This window comes from Heteronotia binoei, chromosome 1, assembly GCF_032191835.1.
Source record: "Heteronotia binoei isolate CCM8104 ecotype False Entrance Well chromosome 1, APGP_CSIRO_Hbin_v1, whole genome shotgun sequence".
Classification (NCBI taxonomy): domain Eukaryota; kingdom Metazoa; phylum Chordata; class Lepidosauria; order Squamata; family Gekkonidae; genus Heteronotia; species Heteronotia binoei.
The window spans coordinates 179,235,890-179,256,847 of NC_083223.1; the positions used below are offsets into that span (position 1 = coordinate 179,235,890).

At 43.3% G+C, this 20,958-nt stretch overlaps 1 protein-coding gene across 4 annotated transcripts in view; it reads right to left on the minus strand.

The window, feature by feature from the left end:
- Window positions 1-20,958, minus strand: part of MDGA1 (MAM domain containing glycosylphosphatidylinositol anchor 1) — a 456,809-nt gene that overhangs the window by 90,788 nt on the left and 345,063 nt on the right. For all 4 annotated transcript variants that reach the window (XR_009555734.1, XM_060244909.1, XM_060244890.1 and 1 more), the window contains exons 13-14: window positions 16,468-16,620; window positions 10,177-10,308 (exon numbers count right to left, since the gene is read on the minus strand). Coding sequence is in view for 3 of the 4 variants with exons in the window: in XM_060244909.1 (XP_060100892.1) it covers window positions 10,177-10,308; window positions 16,468-16,620 (285 nt within the window). In the remaining variant the exon portion in view is untranslated. The remainder of the gene's footprint in view (window positions 1-10,176; window positions 10,309-16,467; window positions 16,621-20,958) is intronic.

Here is a 20,958-nt window from a genome sequence, read left to right on the forward strand (position 1 = left end):
GGCTAATGAGATGTGGAAACCTTGTTCTCTGAGGAGCCATATCAGCTGGTCCCTAGGAGCTCTTTCCCTGAAGAGAGTATAGGATTGTCAAATAAACTGATAACCCCCTTCAGTAACTTCCCTCTGGCTGACTTAACTACCCTATGCTAGTTCTGTACGGCAGGCTGAGAGCCAAACTAGATGTGACTGTGTCCTTAAGCCTAAAATGGGTGGTTTTAAAAATGCCACAAAGCCTTTGGATTGTCAGCCCCAAGGTCACAGGGGAGGATCCCCTGGTCTCAGGGGCTTCTCCCCACCATGAACTAGCTGGCCAGTGGAGGAAATCTCTCCCTTAAACAGGGATGTCACTGCACAACGTCCCCAACATAATGACATCACCTGGAAATGATGTTGTGGGGAGGAATGCTGTTTTTTTGGCTAATTCTATGGTTTAACCCTGGCAACCCTAAAAGGCCAGATCCTGCTTAGGCTTTGTTACCCAAAGACTATGATTTTCAATAAACCCTCATGTTTACACTGGACTCTAATGGACTGCATATGGATTGGCATTCGTGCCATGCCAGTTATGGGCAGTTGGCCCTTATGGACTGTTGTTATGCTGAGCCAAGCCAGGCTCAGAGCATTCCTGCTTGGATTATTATACACTAGCAGCTCCTGTCCACCTGACCATGCAGGCTCCAGATCGTGCTTCACTTCCTTGGCTGCATAGTCAATGCAGACAAACAACTGCAACTCCATCTTCCTGGAAAACATGGGCAACTCCGGACCAAGGGGAAGCCATGCTCCTAGAGAATTTCAAAAGGACAATATATTTTCCTGCAAGCAGCCATAAAGACACTTTGTGGATATTATGTATTGCATTCCAGAAGTCTTGCCTAAACTTTAGTTATCCAAATACAGTCACCTTGCTGATAACAAAAGAACTGCTGTAACACTTGCAAATAAACAAGAGACTCTTCCTGAAACCTGTTCAGGAAATCACTTCTGTCAATAGATCATTGTTGGACTGATTGTTGGCCATCACTCATCTCCCCTTTTCTCAATTCCTTTGTTTTCTCAGTGTCCCACAACAGGTGCCTCAATAGCAAACATTGGATCCTAAATTGCCTGATATAGTTTTCTTTGTTTAAACATATAATCAGAGAAGCTATTATCACTCTCCTGTGTCTTTTGTCAACTCATCCTGGGAACCATTAGTCTGGCAGGAAGGGCTCCTGCCTCAGGTTGTGAATTTGGCTATTTAAGGCAGACCCCTCTGCCATTCAAATGTGACTCTTTCCAAACCCCTACCTTTGCTGGAAGAGTCATCCTCATACCTGATCAGTTTGGGTCCATTACTGCAGGTGATACTCGTTGGGCGTTTTCGCACTCACCTTCAGCCGGCGCGACCCCCCTCTTCACCGCGCAGGATCTGCATGGATTTCGCACTAAACGCCGCGGAGCAGCCGGAAGAGCCGGAAACTCCCGGCGCTTTTGCGGCGCAAACGGAAACCGCCAAAAAGCAGTTTCCGTTTGCGCCGCTTTTGCGCCGGGAGTTTCTGGCTCTTCCGGCTGCTCCGCGGCGTTTAGTGCGAAATCCGCGCAGATCCTGTGTGGTGAAGAGGGGGGTCGCACCGGCTGAAGGTGAGTGCGAAAACGCCCGTTGTCTCACGCTACTCTCTCCCACCCCCCATCCTTGCTGTGGAACTTCTTTCTCTCCAGGATAGTAAAGTATAACCCATCAATGATATCTCCTGTTAATGCCAACGGCTCTGTCTTTTCTTATCATTCATGTCTATTTTTTCTAGTTCTGAATTGCTTGTGTTGAATGTGTGTTTTTATCTAGTATGTTTGAAATTTTCCTCAATAAATATAATTTGCTTTAGTTTTAAAACTCTCTTCATTGACTAAGGGTTTCCTGGGAAATACTGATTTTGGTTGACACAGGTTACTGCTCCCATACTATTTTTGCCATCTTGCCTACCTGACTAAAATCCCCCAAATTTATTAAAAAATGCAATTTGGCTAACAGCCTGCAGAACAGTGGTGTTTCCACTCACCCACACTTTTTAAAGTGCAAAAACAGCCATGTGGTCTTTATGACATTTTTAATTATCCATTTTAGGTTTTAAAATGGCTATCCCTGTGATGGACACGAGGATATGCCATCATGTCTAGTTTGGTCCTGTGGCAGAAAATTCCTGGAAAGTCCCCACATGCTCTTTACTATCCCCTGAGGTCAGAATAAGGAACTTTTAGCTGGATCTCTTTTCTGACTTATTTCAATAATTATTTTACCTTTGCAGATTTCCCATGGATCATTGCATCCAAAAATAATACGTAAATATACGTATCTATATCTATATAAATCTATATAATTTCTTTTTTTTTAAAAAAAGGAACAGAACAGGTAGTAATCTAGTCATCTGTTCATTGTTGTTCCTTGCAACCCTTAAAGGAACTGGCCAGTGACAACCAAGTATGATTCAATGGCAGACCCAAGACCATTCCAGCAGCTGCAAGTGGAGGAGTGGGAAATCAAACCCTGTTCTCCCAGATAAGAGTCCGCACACTTAACCACTACACTAAACTGGCTCTCTAACAGGACTAGCAGTTCTTCTGCCTGCTGCAAAAGTCTGCTTTTTGCAATTTCAGGAGGGTGATTAATTTATTGTGGCTTTTATACAATAGAGCCCACTACATCAGATGCAACTTTTAACTGAAGTGTTTCACTTTTGAAGTTGCTTTATTTTCTGCCTCAGGACTGTTCTATGAATAGTATTATAGATATTTCTATGCTATTTTTAATTTATTTCATTGTATTGTTTTACTTAGTGGATGATTCAAGCAGGTCTATATAAAGGCAGCATATACATTTTCTAAATAAACAACTTTGTTTGGTAAAGTGAGATTTAATCCACAAACATTTTATGTTGCAATTAATCTGTTTTGTCTTTGATGTCACATGAATCTCTTATTTTTATTTGTTTGCATCCAACATTTTTCAGCATTTTAAAGCAAAGACACCATAAGCCTCCAATGTGCTCTATCATTCCATGGAAATGGATTTCATGAGACCAGAATTTCCTTTCACTTATGAACTAATTTTGCTAATACCTACAATATTGAAGAAAATTTATGGTCTTAAAAATATAGTATTATAGCAAGATATAACAATTTTATAACAGACTTAGCATGAATCCATATAGCACAGGATAATTGCAGCCATTGCTTGAGCATGTGAAATTACTATCACAAATCTTCACTTATCACCTCAGACACTTCTTGAACAGGAGAAAAGCTGAGAAGTGATCTAGAATTTCACTTCTGGGCATGCTGACTTAGTTTACTGAGAACACCCTTTATTTTGGCTAAATGTTCCTGCAAGTGAAATGGGGGCAAGAATGATTAAAAATGGAAGTGATGAGTTCTGTAGAAAAGCTTTAAAAAGAGTGAGAGAGGAAAGGAGGGGGAAAACACAAACTTAGACTTTAGGATGGACTTGTTAGTGGACTCTAGTTGCAAGGAGCTGAAATTTAATGGTAAAGAATCAGTCTCTTTTTTGCCCTCTCTGGACTTTCAATGTGATTTTTAAATATTTCAAAATTTCTTCACTCTGTTCTTAGAACCTACCCTGGGAAATCTCAACACAACATTAAAACTCAACAATGCAGTCACATTGCACGAATGAAAGCCCTGTACTAAGGACAGGAACAGAGGATGAAGAAATCTGTCTTCCATGGCGACACTGGGACTCTCTCAATTTGTTGTAACCCCCACTCACCAGGCCGGACACATGTTAGACCTGATCTTTGCGGCTGGGATTGTAGTGAGCGACATAACCGCAGAGGTAGTGCCATGGTCGGATCACTTCGCCCTCAAGGCCCGTGTAAATATGCCCCTCCAAACCTGTTTAGGCGAGGAGCCGATTATGGCTCGCCCGCGGAGCCAAATGGACCCGGAACGGTTCCAGATGGCCCTGCGGGACCCCTGGCCCTCTGGCGATTCCCTCGATGGCCTGATTGAGACCTGGAATAGCCGGCTCTCTAGGGCCATCGAGGAGATCGCACCTCGGCGCCCTCTGCGACCTCGGACTAAGCTGGCTCCGTGGTATACCCCGGAATTACGCCAGCTGAAACAAGGCCTTAGACGGCTAGAGAGGCAATGGCGGCGTACTCATGACGAGGCGATTAGAACATCTTACAGGAAGTTTATGAAGTCCTATGAGATGGCAATCAAGGCCGCAAAGAAAACATACTTTGCGGCTAAGATTGCATCTTCAAATTCGCGCCCAGCCCAATTATTTAGAATAATTCGGAACCTGACTACATTGCCCCAAGGCAATTCAAAAGCTAAGGAATTGGAGATTGGCTGCGAGGCTTTTGCGAAATTTTTTGCGGATAAGGTCCAATCGCTCCGCCAGGACTGCCCTGCCAATTTGGAGGCAGTAAGTGGACTCGAAGCCCAATGCGTGTCTTCTGATTTAACTCTGGACTGCTTCGACCCGCTCAGCTTGGAGGAGGTCGACAGAATTCTTGGCACTGCACGATCCACGACTTGTGACCTGGACCCATGCCCCTCCTGGCTAATTAAGGCCTGCCAGGAGGAATTAAGATATCCTATACGGGATATTATAAATCGATCCCTTTCAGAGGGTGTTTTTCCAACACCCCTGAAAGAGGCATTGGTCCGCCCTCTCCTGAAAAAACCGTCATCAGACCCGGCCGAATTGGCACACTACCGGCCGGTCTCAAATTTGCCCTTTTTGGGCAAAATTATCGAGAGGGCTGTGGCAGTGCAGTTACAGGAATTTCTGGAGGACGCTTCCGTCTTAGACCCATGCCAGTCCGGCTTCCGCCCGGGCCATGGGACGGAAACAGTCCTGGTCGCCCTCATAGATGACCTCCGACGACAACTGGATCGAGGCGGCTCGGCGGTACTGCTGTTGCTAGACCTATCGGCTGCGTTCAATATGGTCGACCATCGGCTGCTGACCCGCTGCCTCGCCGACGCAGGAATTCGGGGGCTAGCCTTACAGTGGCTCTCCTCCTTTCTTGACGGTCGGGGACAAAGGGTGGCAGTTGGGGGGGAGCTGTCTCAGAGGCACCCACTTCATTGTGGAGTGCCTCAGGGAGCAGTTCTCTCCCCGATGTTGTTTAACATCTTTATGCGCCCCCTTGCCCAGATTGCACGGAGGTACGGGCTGGGTTGTCATCAATATGCAGATGACACCCAGCTCTATCTATTGATGGACGGCCGGGCTGGTGATGTCCCTATAAATTTGGACCGGGCATTACAAGCCGTGGCTGACTGGCTCAGGCTGAGCAGGCTGAAGTTGAATCCAGCGAAGACTGAGGTCCTTTGCGTGGGCCGCGGCGGACCGGGAGGGGAGATTACCCTACCGGCCTTTGACTGTGCGCCACTGGTACCAGTGCGCAAAGTCAAGAGCCTGGGAGTGCTACTGGAATCCTCTCTATCAATGGAGGCCCAGATAGCCGCCACTGCTAGATCCGCCTTCTTCCATCTCAAGAGGGCGAGGCAGCTGGCTCCCTTCTTGGAGCGCACCGACCTAGCAACTGTGATCCACGCAACAGTCACTTCGAGATTAGACTACTGCAATGCCCTCTACATGGGGCTGCCCTTATACCGAACACGGAGGCTTCAGGTAGTCCAGAACGCGGTGGCCAGGCTGCTGGAGGGACTACCACGGTGGGACCCTGCGCGGCCTGGGCTGCGGGATCTGCATTGGCTGCCGGTTGTGTACCGTGTTCGCTATAAAGTGCTGGTTATTACCTTTAAAGCCCTATATGGCCGAGGACCTGCCTACCTAAAGGACCGCCTCTCCCCATATGTGCCCCAGAGAGCACTGAGATCCAGCTCTCAGAACTTACTAACAATCCCTGGGCCAAGAGAAGCTAGGTTGAAGGCTACTAGGGAGCAGGCCTTCTCAGTGATAGCCCCTCGTTGGTGGAACGACCTTCCAGAGATGGTGCGAGCCCTGCGGGACCTGAACCAATTCCGCAGGGCTTGCAAAACATTTCTTTTCCAGCTGGCTTTCAAGATAGAACCTGATTAATCCGACGTGTGGACATCTAGCCATCTTGTGGATATTATGATTACAGTATTTTAGCACCTATTTTATGTATTTTATGTATTTTAAATAACTTACTATGTAATTGATATAATTAAAATTGTTTATACTGTTTTAGATGAATCATGGGATCCCCATGTCTGTTAGCCGCCCTGAGCCCGCCTTGGCGGGGGAGGGCGGGATATAAAAATAAAGTTTGTTTGTTTGTTTGTTTGTTTATTTATTTATTTATAACTGACCAGATCTAAAAGAGTCTTAAAGATGGGAAAAGCACATGAAAGCAGGTGGACTTTTTTTGGGGGGGGGGGATCAGAGGAGTCACAGAATGTTTTACTTGGTTTCTTGGCTACTTAAAATGAAAATTAAAAAAGCTGCTGGTCTCAAATTCTCCCAAGCCATCTATGACAACCCCATCAACTTCCCTCCCTCAGAGGCAACATTTCCCCTTTGTTTGTCTTTCCCTTTCTGAGCAGCCCTAGTAGTCTATTGTCTTCTTTCTTGAAGAACTTTGACTGTCCTGTGTCAGTATGATATTTTACTGCTGCCTCAGCTCAGGAACCTGAGAGAATGGTCAGGATCACCCTTAAACCACTGAAAATGGCATGTGAGGCATTCTGAAATTCAAAATTAGCCAAATATTTTATTTAACATAGAGGAAAAATCAGGGGTTGAAATTTCTGAAGTAACTCCATATAGATAACTCTGAGGTAAAACAAGCACATGCACAGACTTTAGTTCTTATATTTCAGGCTAATGAGAGTTTCTTAAGCTATTCACAGTTACTTAAAATTATGTTGAGAGACTTTCATTCCAGTGTTCTCCCAAATACTCTAGTGCATGTTCTTTGAGTATACTCTATTTTAGTTTCCAGAAGGTTGGTACACTCTTTCCAAACCCCTTCTCTTGAAATACCAGTACTCATCTTGAGTTAAAGGTCTCCAAAGGCAGTTTCTAACCACACCACACTAGGGATCTCTGCACTCTTCAGAGTTCTCAACCTGTTTAAAATGGGTATGGAAATTCCTTTTCTTTCTAGAAGATCCTTGGCCTGAACGGGAGTCTTCATCTAATTACCCACTCGTCATTGCCAACCTTCCCCAGTACTCCTGCCTGTGTTAAATTGTTCTCAGTCAGGGTTGAATTCCAAATGAATTCTCCTCCTCAGTATTCAGTTCTAAAGACTCTCTCTAACCAGCTGATGCCAATTAAGGAGCCGCCATTGTGGTCTGAAGATCTATACCACCGAATACTGTATTATTGAACTGGTTTTTAATGTTATTAAGTTACTGTTGATGTTTATATTGTTAAATTTAAAGGCTTTTATTGTTATTGTATGTTTTATAAAATGTTGTTAGCCGCCCTGAGCCTGCCGAGGTGGGGAGGGCGGGATAGAAATAAAAATTATTATTATTATTATTATTATTATAATCAGATCACTTGGAGCAGCCTGTTACTCAAGGCTTTCTGTTTAGAATTAACCCTTCACAGTCCTTCATCTGTTTGTACAGCATTTCTAAGCTTTTAAAAAGTGCAGTCTGTCACACCATCTAACTTCTAGAAGCTTTTTGGCCATGAGAGTGAATGGCCTTCTCCCAGATTAAGTTATTATGATATTCCCTATATGTAACACACTATGCTGTGCTAGGCAAAAAGACATCTCTCTCTCTCTCTCTCCTTGCCATGTTCTATATTAATTAGGTGTTTTCTCCTGATCTAAAAAGATCAGGAATAAAAATCCTTTCCAAGATGTTTGGAGAACAGCTACTTAAAGTTAAAGTTGATTTAGGGAACAGCCAAGAAGAAGTGAAAATTAGTCTGGAAAAGCTAAACAACAAGAAGAAATCAAAATAGTTGTACATTGTATATTATCCTGGTTCTAGTCTATACCAGATAAACACAAAAGGTACTTATGATATAATGTAAAGCAAGACCAATGTAATCTCCCTCTGTTGTCCTTGAGATTGTACTGAATCAGCCCACACACCAATAGGGCAGACACAAATATCCATGAAGGTCACCAAACATTAACACTGCATGGCAAATCAGAACTCTCATTAGTGAGAACAATTTCTATATTGGCCAAAGGATAGAACTTTGAGTCTTGGGAAGTAGTCTGCACTGGTCTGGCTGAGCCATAGCACTCACTGGTTTCTGCACCTAGGATTATTCATTTCCTTCACTCTTAGAAGAAGAAGGTGAATAGGACCAGCCTCAAGCATGATCAGATCTCACATGCTGTGGTACATAAAGATGTTAATTAACATCATTTACCAGTCCTGTTTACCAACAGGCAGACACACTCTTGACTGATTTCTCAGGCTCCAGTCCAGCAGGTGATTAATAACTTGGTGGGCTATAGAAAGGGTGAATTTATTATTCAAATTAATGAAATTATAATCAAGAGGTGACAAATTAGCAATTGCTCCTTGACTGAATGTGCAAACTCATTAGGCACTTCTGTGACATTTGCAGAGCGCTATAACTTCATCTCAGCAGTCACAGACAGGAGGTGAAGTGAGATGGAGGGAGATGCCCTTCTGAATGACTTTATCCAATAGAATGAATCCCTCCTTTGTGCATTTTTTGCTACTTTCCTGGGTCTTGTTTACTCTCCTTGAATGAAATCACCAACTAGAGAGACCAGTGGCACCTGTATTACCCTCGCTTGAAATATTCACTCTGACCCCTCTTCAAACCAGACCCCACTAAAAATATTCACATTGCAGCATCTCAATAAAAGAGGCAGGAATATAAGAGGGCTCCCTGTATTTCACTAGACTATTGAGACAAAATTACAAGAAGAGTCAGACTGTAATAGGAATGACTTGTTCACAATCTTGCTTCTAATGTAGAAACTAATGGCTACCATGCAGTTATAAAAATAGAAGGCCACCTAAAAAATGCCCAAACCAAAATCATGTTTCTAGAACCCATGGCAGAATAAAAGCTCGTTAGGGGAGGACAGGATATAAATCTGATAAAATAAAATAAATAAAATAAAAACATCTAAATATGCGCAAGGTATTTGTAAATAAATTCTGCACCCCAATTTTTGTATGGTGATGTAATGGAGAAAAAAAAAGTATTTATCTTTTCTGTGGGTGCATTTTATACTTTCAGTTGTGGGCTATAGCTCTGGTTGGGGTGTGTGTGAGGCAAAATATCCCTGCCCTCCCCTTTAAGGGTTAATGCAAATGGTAACGGGCTTGTTCCATCCTGCAGGTGTTACTAATTGGCCTTTCAACCTACACAGCCCTTCTCATCTTCAAGGCCCAACCTGAAGACATGGTGATTAACTTTTCATGAGATGCAGGATGGGAGGGAAGAATCAGGAGTGATGAGATAATTGTCTAGAGCATTCTACCAAGAATGTGCCCTGATTGGCTGTCGTCATTACCTGACACCAGGATTTTTTCCCCAAAAAATCCAAGCAGGAACTCATTTGCATATTAGGCTACACCCCCTGATGCCAAGCCAACCAGAACTGTGTTCCTGTGCCTTCCTGCTTAAAAAAAAAGCCCTGCCTGACATTGGCCAAAAATTATAATTGTGCTAAGAAAGAGATATTAGCTTGGATCCTGAAGAAGAGATACTAGCTTGGATTCTGATGGACTAAAAAGGACTGGACAATGATATTACAATTGCTAGCAACATAGAGAACACCTGAGCTATAGCCTTTGACTCTGGGATTTAAGGTCTGGGCCATCTAACACAAGTGTTAGATAGTTAAGCTGATTTTCTTATTTTCCTGCTCTATGATTTTAGAGTAAAGTGTTGCCCATAGAATAAATACTTCATCTTGACAAATATTAAATAATCTTCATAAAATATTTTTAAACAAAAAGTCTGATCACTTGTGGGGACCTAAGGGGTTTAGTCTTGGACTCCTTGACAGAGGATGTAGGGAGGGGGAGGCTGGTGGTTGTTTTTTGTCAAAACAAAATTTCAGTGCTGGAATGATGAGCCACACATTGACTATCACCAGCAATGAACAGATCTGGTACACACTAGAAGAGGTTTCCTCTAACATACAGTAAATTAAGCAGCTCTAAACTCCAGTGTGCCCTTCCCATACCCCACCCATTATTGGCCTCACATTTACTCACCAATGTGCTTTCCATACATGTGGTAGTAGTAGGAGACACAGAATTTGGCAGTAACATTGTACACTGGGCTGATTAACCTGGCTTTGTCTCCTTTCACCCGGGGCTTGGAGGCTTCAATAAACATGTAATAGCCTAAAGGTTAAAGACACAAAGGGAGGAATAAAGCAACACATTGTCATATGTCTCTCCAGGTCAATGGTTTGGTAAAATATAAGATTGGTGAGAACCAGAATTTATACAGAGGATGTCTTTAAAAGGGACCTTCTGGAAGCTGAACCATCACCCCCTCCTTGAAAATCACTTACTTGATCCAAGAGTAATGTCACCAACTCACTGCTTTTTTCCCTGCTTCTCCCTATATGTTTCATTTTGTGTTGTGGAGACTTCTGATGGCACTTGGCAGAAGGGATTTGTTAAGAAAACAAAAATAATGATGCACACGGTTTGCCCATCACTGCAGATTTTTCCCGGCAATTTATTTCTGCAGAAGAATGTGGGGTACTGTAAAATGCTCCATGTGGGGCTGCCTTGAAGGCAGTCTCCAAATATTAAATGATTCAAAATGCAGCAGCTGGAAGGTTAACTGCAACAAGTATATGAGAGCCAGTGTGGTGAAGAGGTTAGAGTGTCAGATTAGGATCTGGGAGACTAAGGTTCAGATCCCCACTCTCTGCCATGGAAGCTCACTGGATGACATTAGGTCAGTTACACACTCTCAGCCTAACCTACCTCACAGGGTTGTTATGAGGATAAAAGGAGAAGAAAAGAAGGATATAACCTGCTTTGGATCTGCATGGGGGAGAAAGGCAGGACATAAATGAAGTAAATAACAAAATAAATAATATATTAAGCCAGTTTTATACCAGCTTCATTGGCTTCTACATTCAGCTAAAAATGCTGTTTTGAGCCCAAAGGACCTAGCAGTTTTGAGCCCCAAAAACCTTAGCAGTTTTGAGCCCCAAAAGCCTAGGGTTGCCAAGTTCCCTCTGAAAGCTGGCAGGGGGATGGGAGGTAGGGTTGCCAGCCCTCAGGTCCAAGTGTGGGTTCCTCCACTTTTGGAGTCTTCAATTCCCCCGCCAGCCAGCCCCAAACAGAGATATTGCATGGTGAACTCTGGTTTTTGGGCAAACTCAATGGTTTTGAAGGCAAAAAACCATAGAGTTTTTGCCCAGCAAAAGAGCACTGTGTGCGATGTTGCCAATGCAATGACATCACTTTTGGGTGATGTGTCATCACACCAGGGACATCACACTCACCCCTGGATGTCCCCCAAAATCCCCCCTGCTATTCCAGCAAGGGGACTTGGCAACCCTAGTGGGAGGGAAGGGAACTTACTGGCAGTGAAAGCCTAGGCCAGCAACATCACATCTAATTCACACCAGAAGTGATATCATATAATTGGAGATATAGGGATGCTGTGGTTTTTGGGCAAAAACTCTGGTAGAAATCATTTTTAACACAGAGCTTTTTGCCCAAATACCAGAGCATCCTGCATTGCCAGCAATGCAATTACATCAGTATTAATGTGTGCTGGAAGTAACATTACCAGGTCCGACTCTGGGGATTTTTGGGGTGGAGCCAGGAGACGTTGGGGGTGGAGCTGGGAGCAAGATTGTGACAAGCATGATTGAACTCTGAAGGGAGTTCTAGCTATCACATTTAAAGGGACTGCATGCCTTTTAAATGCCTTCACTCCATTTGGAAATAATGAAGGATAGGGGCACCTTCTTTTGGGACTCATAGAATTGGACCCCTGGTCTGATCTTTTTGAAACTTGGGTTTTTTTGAGAAGAGGCACTGAAAATTTGGTGCCTCTGTCTCAAAAAACAGTCCCCCCAGGGCCCCAGGCACCCACAGATCAATTCCCCATTATACCCTATGGGGACTCCATAGGGTATAATGGAGTGCCCAGCAGACATTCCCTTTCCCCTTTCTGATAACACTGAAGCAGGAGGAAGACCTCCAACCCGGGGGATCCCCTGCCTCCAACTGGGGACTGGGCCTCCCTTTACTGCTGGTAAATCCTTCTGCTGGCCAGCTGATTGGTGGCAGGGGGCTGGGCCTTGGGGCAGGCGAATGGCAAGGCTAGAAGAACCTGAAGGATCACTATACATTCTAGCCTTGGCCGACCTCATGTGAAGGCCTTCTTGGCAGTTGATCCCTGGGAATTCCATTTAGCTGCCACATTACAGGCCTTGTGGTGCCATCTAAAGTTTTGCTTGTTCCAGAAGGCCTTCAAGAAGACTTGTTTATCCCTGACTTAAAAAAAAAAAGTACTTCAAGTTTTACATGTTGTCAAGTTTTATTATGGCTGTATGATTTCATTGTATTTTAGCTCATGTTACTTCTAAGCCACCTTGGGCATTGTTATAGGCTTATCCTGATAATCTACAACATACATATTTTTAATAGAAAGATGACCTATAAACTGGCCAAATATATAAGATGGATGAAGTATAGACAACACCCTGATCACCCAGAGCAACAGCAAACCCCAATAGAAGAGACATTCACCCTATCTGGTAACAAGTATTGAGAAGGTTACTTCAGGCTTGCCAAGTCACTCTGACTGACCTACTCTTCCCAATCTGCCCCAATCTTCCCAAGTCCACTGCCCCCTTTAGCTTCTCTGTTGCTTCCAGTGGTTGCTGGTGGTACCACAGTCCTTTATATATTATCTAATAGTGTATATATGTAGCCAGGTCTAGAGTTCCTAGAATCTTGTGAGCTAAATTAGCTATTCTAGATGACTCTGGTCAGGCCTGACTCAGACATAGGAATGTATTAAAGAAGCCCTAGGTGTCTAGTTAGCTTTTCCATATCAGGTCATTCATCTCCTGGCAAGAGGAACATCTCAACAATATTTCTAGTTTATCTGATAGCATACAAGAGAAAATATTACTAGATACTCTTGCCTCCATTTTACCTCTTATTAAGCATAATTCTTTACACTTTAACATTGGCTAACTTCAGATAATATAATTCTATCCACTGATTTTACATAGTTAATTAAAGGAAAGCAATTACATGAACTCATTTATTATTTCTTACCAAAAGTAATCAGGTTACAAGCAAGGAGCATCTTCAGACAAGACATTCTCGTTCAATGCAGTTTCTAATTTTTCTTGTTTTTCAAAAATCATCTTCCAACAATAGCTAGCTGTCCCAGCTGATAAAGGCACACCTTCTTGGTTTACTAATTATCTTATTTAAACTGGAATATCTTCTTAAATTATATATAAAAATTATGTTAGTTCATTCTTACCATTTTTATTGCAACAAAGAATATCAAAAATAGGGATTACAGGTTTCTTTTATATATCTGTCGGACTTCGACCAATATACCCCATTTTCGAACTTTATCTTCACTTCTGTATTAGGTTGGACATTTTTGCCATTCTAAGGTACTTCTTGTACCTGGGCCCAGACATATATTATATCTATTGACATATTATCTTTTTTTTTTCAGAAGCCACATTAGACCATTACTCCTTTCTTCTTTGTCCCTTCCCAAGCCTATTCTGTTCTGCATCTCTGGACTACCCTATTTGGCATGTTTAGCTGAGATACCAGGCTGTTTCTGGCCTGCTGTGATTTTTAGTCAAGACTAGCAACTATTCTTCTGTATTTCTGGTTAGATCAGCGCCAGCATACAGGACAGGAGGTAGGACCTGGAGTACCAGGTTAAGGAGGTAACTAGCCTTAGGGTTGCCAACCTCTAAGTGGTACCAGGAGATCTTCCACTATTATGATTGATCTCCAGATTACCAAGGTCAATTCCCCTGGAGAAAATAGCTGTTGTGGAAGGTGGACTATTTGGGATTATATCTCTCCCCTGCCCAAATCCCAGGCTCCACCCCCAAAATCTCAAGGTATTACCCAACCCAGACCTGACAACACTAACTAGCCCTGAAGGTCAACACTTCTTTCCATAGTATAATATCTAATCAGAAACTGCATGGAATATATCCCAGAGGATACTGGCACAGTGGGCTGGAAATTTCAGTAGGCTCCTGCTTTGAAAGATGCTTGAAGCCAGCCCAGCCACTTCTGAACATAAAACATGGTTTTTCACTTGCTTCTTTCCTCTGTGACTTCAAAGCAAGCATCAATGGAACAAGGACATTTGGCAGCAGGCAATTAGCCAGTAACAAGGACTAATGCTCTCCTGATTCCCCTAAACAAAGCTGTGGGAGTTTTAATTGGGTATTTAATACGAATAAGAAACATGCAAATTAACCGCCTGCTCCCCATGCCCAATGCAGAGCAGATGTGAGTACACAGAAAGCCAATCTATTTCATCCCCATGTCCCTAGGCAGCACATGAAATAGAGAGAGCTAAATTGATCTTGGAGAAGACTCTGCAAAATCCAGACACAGTGGTTCCCTGCCTTCTCCAAGCTCTCACAGCAGAGCATGTTATCGGGAAAATCTCTAATTTATGAGATTTAAAGGTGGAACAAAGGGACAGAGGTGGAACAAAGGATGAAACTCTAGGGCATGAGGACCCAACAAATATACCCTCGGTTATGGAAATGAGTGGCTGAAGAATTTGCCTGTGCAGAAGATGGAAACTTAAAATGGCCTGGTGTGCACTAAGTAATTAAACATGGAGGAGATGAGCACATCAGATTCAGGCCGTTTACTGGAGCTTCTTCCCTGGTCGATATAGAATGCTGCATATGAGGCATTTTCCACACAGGTTGTTTGCCCCAGCTTGGATGCTATTGGGAAGCAGCTTTTTGTCCCTCTTCCTCACACTGTTGCGGCCCATTCATGCATCTCTTGGTGCCACCCCCCATTTTTCTCCAATATTTTCCAAACATGCTTTGAAGTTTTGGGAAAGATTACAGCAAAGTCTTAGTAGCTGCCGTGTGGGTGGAAAAGTTTCGATTTTCCCAGTCCTACTTGCATAGCAGCCATTTTTCCTGCTCTTGTCCCCAAGGCAGCCATTTCTTCTCCCCTCCAGTCATTCGGGGCTTCCTTGTTGTTTAATGGGCAATTTATAACAATCTGTGTATCCAGTTCTCTGAATTTCTCTGAATTTTCAGCTTTCATTAAAAACAAAGATTAAGTCTCAGGCAGGGCTGCCAGCTCCAACTTGGTGTTTTTTTTTTTTGAGATTTGGCAGCAATGCCTGGGGAGGGTGGATTTGTTAGGCAGGAAGGAGCCCAGTTGGGATGTGATGCCGCTGAGTCCTCCACCAAAAGCTTCCATTTTCTCCAGGGTAAATGACCTCTCTTATCTGAAGAGATCAACTGTGATTCCAGAAGGATTCCAGGACCACCTGGGTATTGGCAGGCCTAGTCTCTAGTCCCTTTCTTGCAGAAATATCCCTTTGCAACAAAAGGGGTTCTAGACTTTTAAAAAAATGACAGCTGGGAATTCAGAGAACCTGATAGACACATCAAGGCACTAATCCTCTGAATCCCAGATAGACACATTGTTATAATAATATTTAGTTGCTGAGTTAAAAAAATGAAAAGCTCCAGCGGTGTTAGGGGTGGGAACTATCTGGGCAAGGAAACTGTGGGGAAAGCTGCCATGTGGAAGCCCCTTTGCTGCTATACTGTATCAGCAGTTGCAGCAGCAATGAAGAGATTACACTAGCCTAGAGTTGCCAGCCTCCAGATGGGAGCGGGGGATCTCCCTGAATTTGAAGGCTCTTGCCCCCAACAGCCATGAGCCCGCTGTGATGACATCACACTGAAGTGATGTCATCACACCATGGTCGATGCTGGCACTTTGGTATTTTGGGCAAAATTCTAGTTTTGCCCAAAATTCCAGACTGTCCCTGCATGATATCCCTGGTGTATTGACATCACTTCTTCATGACATCATCATGTTGGGGACTTTGCCCTGCACACTCCTGGAGAGTTCCCTCCCTCCCACCATTTCCAGGGAAGGACCTGACAATCCTACATGAACCTTTCCAAGGGTAAAGAAAACAATTAAGTAGTGATGCCATTCCCCTGCCCTCATGGACAGTTTCCTGCTGTCACTCAGCTTGCCTGTGGGGAGAAAACATGTGAGAAACTGGGAGGAGAATAGGCAGCAATCTTAAAATGCTTACATCACTCCCTGGAAGTTATGTCAGTGCATTGCTGGAAAAAGCCTGGATAACTGCAATGACACTGGCAATGGCACTACAAAACTGCATTCTCAGGTTCTCTAAGCTAGGCCTCCTCTTACTTACGCCCCTTTCCCTTTGACTCCTGTAAAGAGTGTTGCTGGGCAGTGCTGAGGAGGGTATAGAGGGTTAAAGCTCCATAATGTCAAAAGCTTACATACCTTCTTGTGTGCCACTGAGATCCATTGTTGGACCCGTGTTGGCAGTGCGTTTGGGATCATAGGTAAGACTGCTCTGTCGAATCCAGTCAAAGTTGTCTGTTGTGTCCTGTGTGTAACCACAGATCTTCTCATCCTCAAAGTGGCAGGTGTTATCTGGAGGCAAGAAGGGAGGCTGGTAAATAGGTGTTTGCTAAACTTATTTATGGTATGGAGTATACAAGAGGAAGAAATAATTACATTGTTACATTTATACTACAGTCAGGCTTCTCATTCAAGAAGACAAACAGCATCTTCCATCACCAGAAGGCCAAAAACTATCAATTATTTTAGCAATGAATAAATGTGGGAGAGAGTGAATATTCCATATACAGTATCCATGAAGAATTCCCACTCTGTGTGCAGATGTGTTGATTCATTGTGATCTTATTGTATGACTGATGTGTCTAATTAAAGCATGTGTGTAGATTTCTGTACACAACACACACAAACTTGCTGCTTGCATATTCATATTTTTAAGAAGTGAAGAGCAGGAACCCAAATGGATGTCTGTGCTTTTCATTTTCCAGTTCTCTAGCAGTGAAGTGAGTATTGTCTTTAGAAAGCCCAAAATATAGATGTGCTGGAAACTAAATGTGAGGATACCTCCTCTAGGTTTTTGCCAAAGCTGCATCAGAAAAGTCAGAAGAGTGCATGTGTTCATTCATTATTTGGATTAGAGAAGGTTTAGGAAATTCAAGTAGGCACACACAGTGCCTGACTCCCCTGCCTTTCAAGTTTCCTGTTATACCTGAGATTTTTCACAGGCTGCCACTTGCTGTTTATGAATAAGGAAGTAAGGATCATGGTACATAAAACAAAAGGGCAATCCTACTGAAACAAACCTTTTGTGGACTCAAGCTCTCTCCAGCCCCGAAAGGTGAAAGTTTCACATTATAAATAAAATAAGTATTTAAAAAAGTACACTGATATTATTTATCTTGCAGGAAGTGGCTGAAGAAAATAAAGGGAGATTAAACAAGACATATAACACTAAGAAGAAGGGGTGAAGAGTCCTAAATTTAAGGAAACAGATGTACAGCACAACAGGAAGCCAATGCCAATGCCTGCAAGCATGCATATAGAAGCATTTATCTACACAGAGATCCCCTTCATTTTAGCAAAGAACTCAATTAACGTATGCAGAGGCATATTCAAGGACTGAATCCAGCCACTGTAACAAAGGACAGAGCCCTTGTGTCCAGCTGAATGTGTGAAATGCAGGTGGTTTTCATTTGTTTTGTTTTTCTTGTTTAATCTCCCTTTGGCTTCCTTCATTTCAGCTCTTGATACTGATGGGCACAGGACAACTTTTACACCAAGTTCTGTAAAGCAGTGTCTATCTTGCTCTATGCAGAGACCTGGCTGTGTCCTCCCAGATGTGCTCTGCACCTGGTGGCATAACTGACTACAGCCCAGTGACCAGCACTAAAGCTTTGCCCTTGGTGAAGCTCTGCTGAGTGCTGGAGCTTGAAGTCCCCTGAGGAGATTCAGCTGGAGAGCTCCTGTGAGTGAACACAGCCAAAGGGAGCCTGGCTACCCACTTAACTGCTAATTAACCCTGACTAAGTGCTCTCTGCGCGGTCCATTCATTTCTAATTAGTATCCTAATCCAAATTAGCCACTGTCCGTAATGCTGAATGCTGTGGACTGCTCAACATCTGGAGCTGCAGAAGAGAAACAGGCAGGCACAGTACATCTGAGAGGCAGGGAATTGCAACAACAGATTTTACAGTTTATTTGAACTGTTTTGTGTCCAGAGCTGAGAGGCAGGAACTGAGGCACAACGGCAGCTGCTTAGCAACTCTTCCAAGGAGTTATGTGAATAAGATGGCTGTGATCCAGTTTCTGCAGTGTTGCTCAAGAGACACAGAGTCCTGCAGCAGAGAATAGCAGAAGAAGCTGGTACACAAGGTTGTGTAATTCCAACACCTGATTTCTTAACTTCAGCCAGAGGTTGCTGAACTGGCTTTGCAGCTCTATGACTCTAAACACAACATCTGCCCATAAAATGTGGAATTTGCTGCTAGAGGAAATAGTGTTGGCCATAGGAATGAACAACTTTATAAGGGGATTAGATTATTTGAGGATAAATCCATCAATGACTACTAGCCATGGTGACTTAGGGGAACCTCCACATTCAAAGGCACTAATCCTTTGAACCCCAGAGCCAGGAGGCAATGTCAGGGGAAGGCCTTGTCCTCTATGCCTTGTTGTTGGCCATCCACAGGAACTGGTTGACCACTGGGTGAGTCAGGATGCTGGACTAGATGGACCACTGGCCTGATCCAGCAGGGCTCCTCATGTTCTTATAAAAGAAATCATACTCTCATAGGGGAGAATGGATTCAAAGGTCATCTAAGCCCAGCTCCTCTCTTCCATTTAAGGCAGGATTCATCACAAAATAGCCCATATCTGCATCAGATGTACAGATATCTATTCCTTGTTAAAACTTATTTGGCCTCAACCAATTAAAGCTATGAAGCTTACAGTTAAAAACTGTATACTACAGAAGTGCAATCTAATGCAAGGCAAAAACCATATGTCATCATTAAAATGGCCAGCAATATTATCATTAGGAAAACTTGGGTTCTGGGTGATTACAGCATACATCAACTCTGTCCATTCCTCCCTACCTTGCATGGATTGGAAATTGCAAGAGCAAAGTGGTGCTGCATGTGCAGTTCTCAAAATTAGACCAGGTATAGCAGACGCAGCACTGAACAGATGGCTAGTGTGGTCAGCATGAACATGACCAATCATCTCTTGGAGGTGGGGGAGAGGCTTTAATTCAGAGTCTGACTAGCCCTCCCATGTAGGGTATCAGTGCCATCAAAGCTGACAACTGGCTGGGTGCGTAGAGATGCAACAAAGCAGTTCACTGCCCAGCCTGCCTCACTTAGTCAGCAGCTTTATTCAAGCTTATATCATCAAACTAATAGAGGCACTGGGATATCTGCATGTTATTATTTTTAGCTGAAAGCAACCATTGGGGAGGGGAGGTTCAGTTCAGGGAAGCAGTGTTGTGGGATGGGGTGCTAAATCCTGATTTGATTTCCTGATCCAGGGTATATCAGCCATCTACAAGTTACAACCAGTTCCTTGAGTGGAGAAAAAAGTACAAGCATGACACAACTGTCTGCATTTCCCCCCCCCCCCCCTTTGGTGCAAACAGCAACATGAGTTGGGAATGAATTAGACAGGGAAAGCAGCATCAAAGAATCTGAGTTGTTGTTGTTACACACTATGTTAATTCAGATTTTGGGGGTCTTATTATCGTATCTATGTAAACTAAATAATGCTGAATTTATAACTGTAGTTGCATATCTCTAATAAAGTTGTATTTATGAGGGGGGGCTTAAAACATTACTTCTTTCAGTACATTTCCCTCATCTGATTTGGGGCATCTGAACTGAAAAGAAACCCACAGGAAGTTATCTTACAGACCACTCAGTGTCTCATTTTGCGAGGCTCTTGGGGAGAGATCTGCTTTACATTGTCAGGACTTTGCTTTACAGCAGGTTGTTTTGAATTAGGTGGGCTGGGCAGAAGAGCTAGAACCCGTTGTTGGCTAAAGCATGGCATCAGGAACCATGGATGATGTTAAAATACCTAACAGAAGCTGAAATTTCATGAAGCAGAACATAATCAACAGAACTGGAATCTGATCAGTACACTAGTGTTGGTATTTTAAATAAAAATTGTTTATTAAAGGGCCAGGGAGAAACAAGGAGAACTTTAATGACCACAGATCATTCAGCCGTGCTGGTCTGAAGTAGTAGAACAAAATAGGAGTCAATTTCACCTTTAAGACCAACTTAGTTTTGGGACTTCCGGGGGTTGGAGAATGGCAAGCTGAACTGCTTCTCTGAAGGGGAGCAGACTGGAACTTCTGTTCGAGGTAGAAAAAGGCAATCCAATGCCTACTGCCTACTTTTCTCATTTAGAGATTAGTCCAAGACATGCTCGGAAAATTCTGAGGAGATTTACTTTGGCTTAAAAGGAGTCCCGGGGGGGGGGGCTCCTTTGAGTCTTTGAAGGGTCTCCAGAGACAAGTTGCATTCCAGCGTCTACAGAGGTTTCCAGTCATTCAATTGACTTAAGATCATCAAGATCCAAACCTTCTTTGATTCTACTGAACATCTAAATTCATGCAAGACTGGAGCCGTTTTGGATAACCACAGCAAAAGGTACAGATTGTTATCTATCATTCCGGGACTAATAATAGCTGTAAAAATTAAAATTCAAAAGGTGGAAGATTGAAGCTATTGATAAAAGAAGGGGAGCTATTGATAAAGAAGGGGAGAAGGGGCGAAATTGGGACTGTAAAATACTAAAAGACAGTGTTAAAAAGAGAAAAGAAAATTATTGTTTGGAATACCTGCGGTTTTGGTTGAAAAGCCCCATCGTCACAGAGCTGCAGATCTAACAGATGACACAAAAAGTATGTCACAA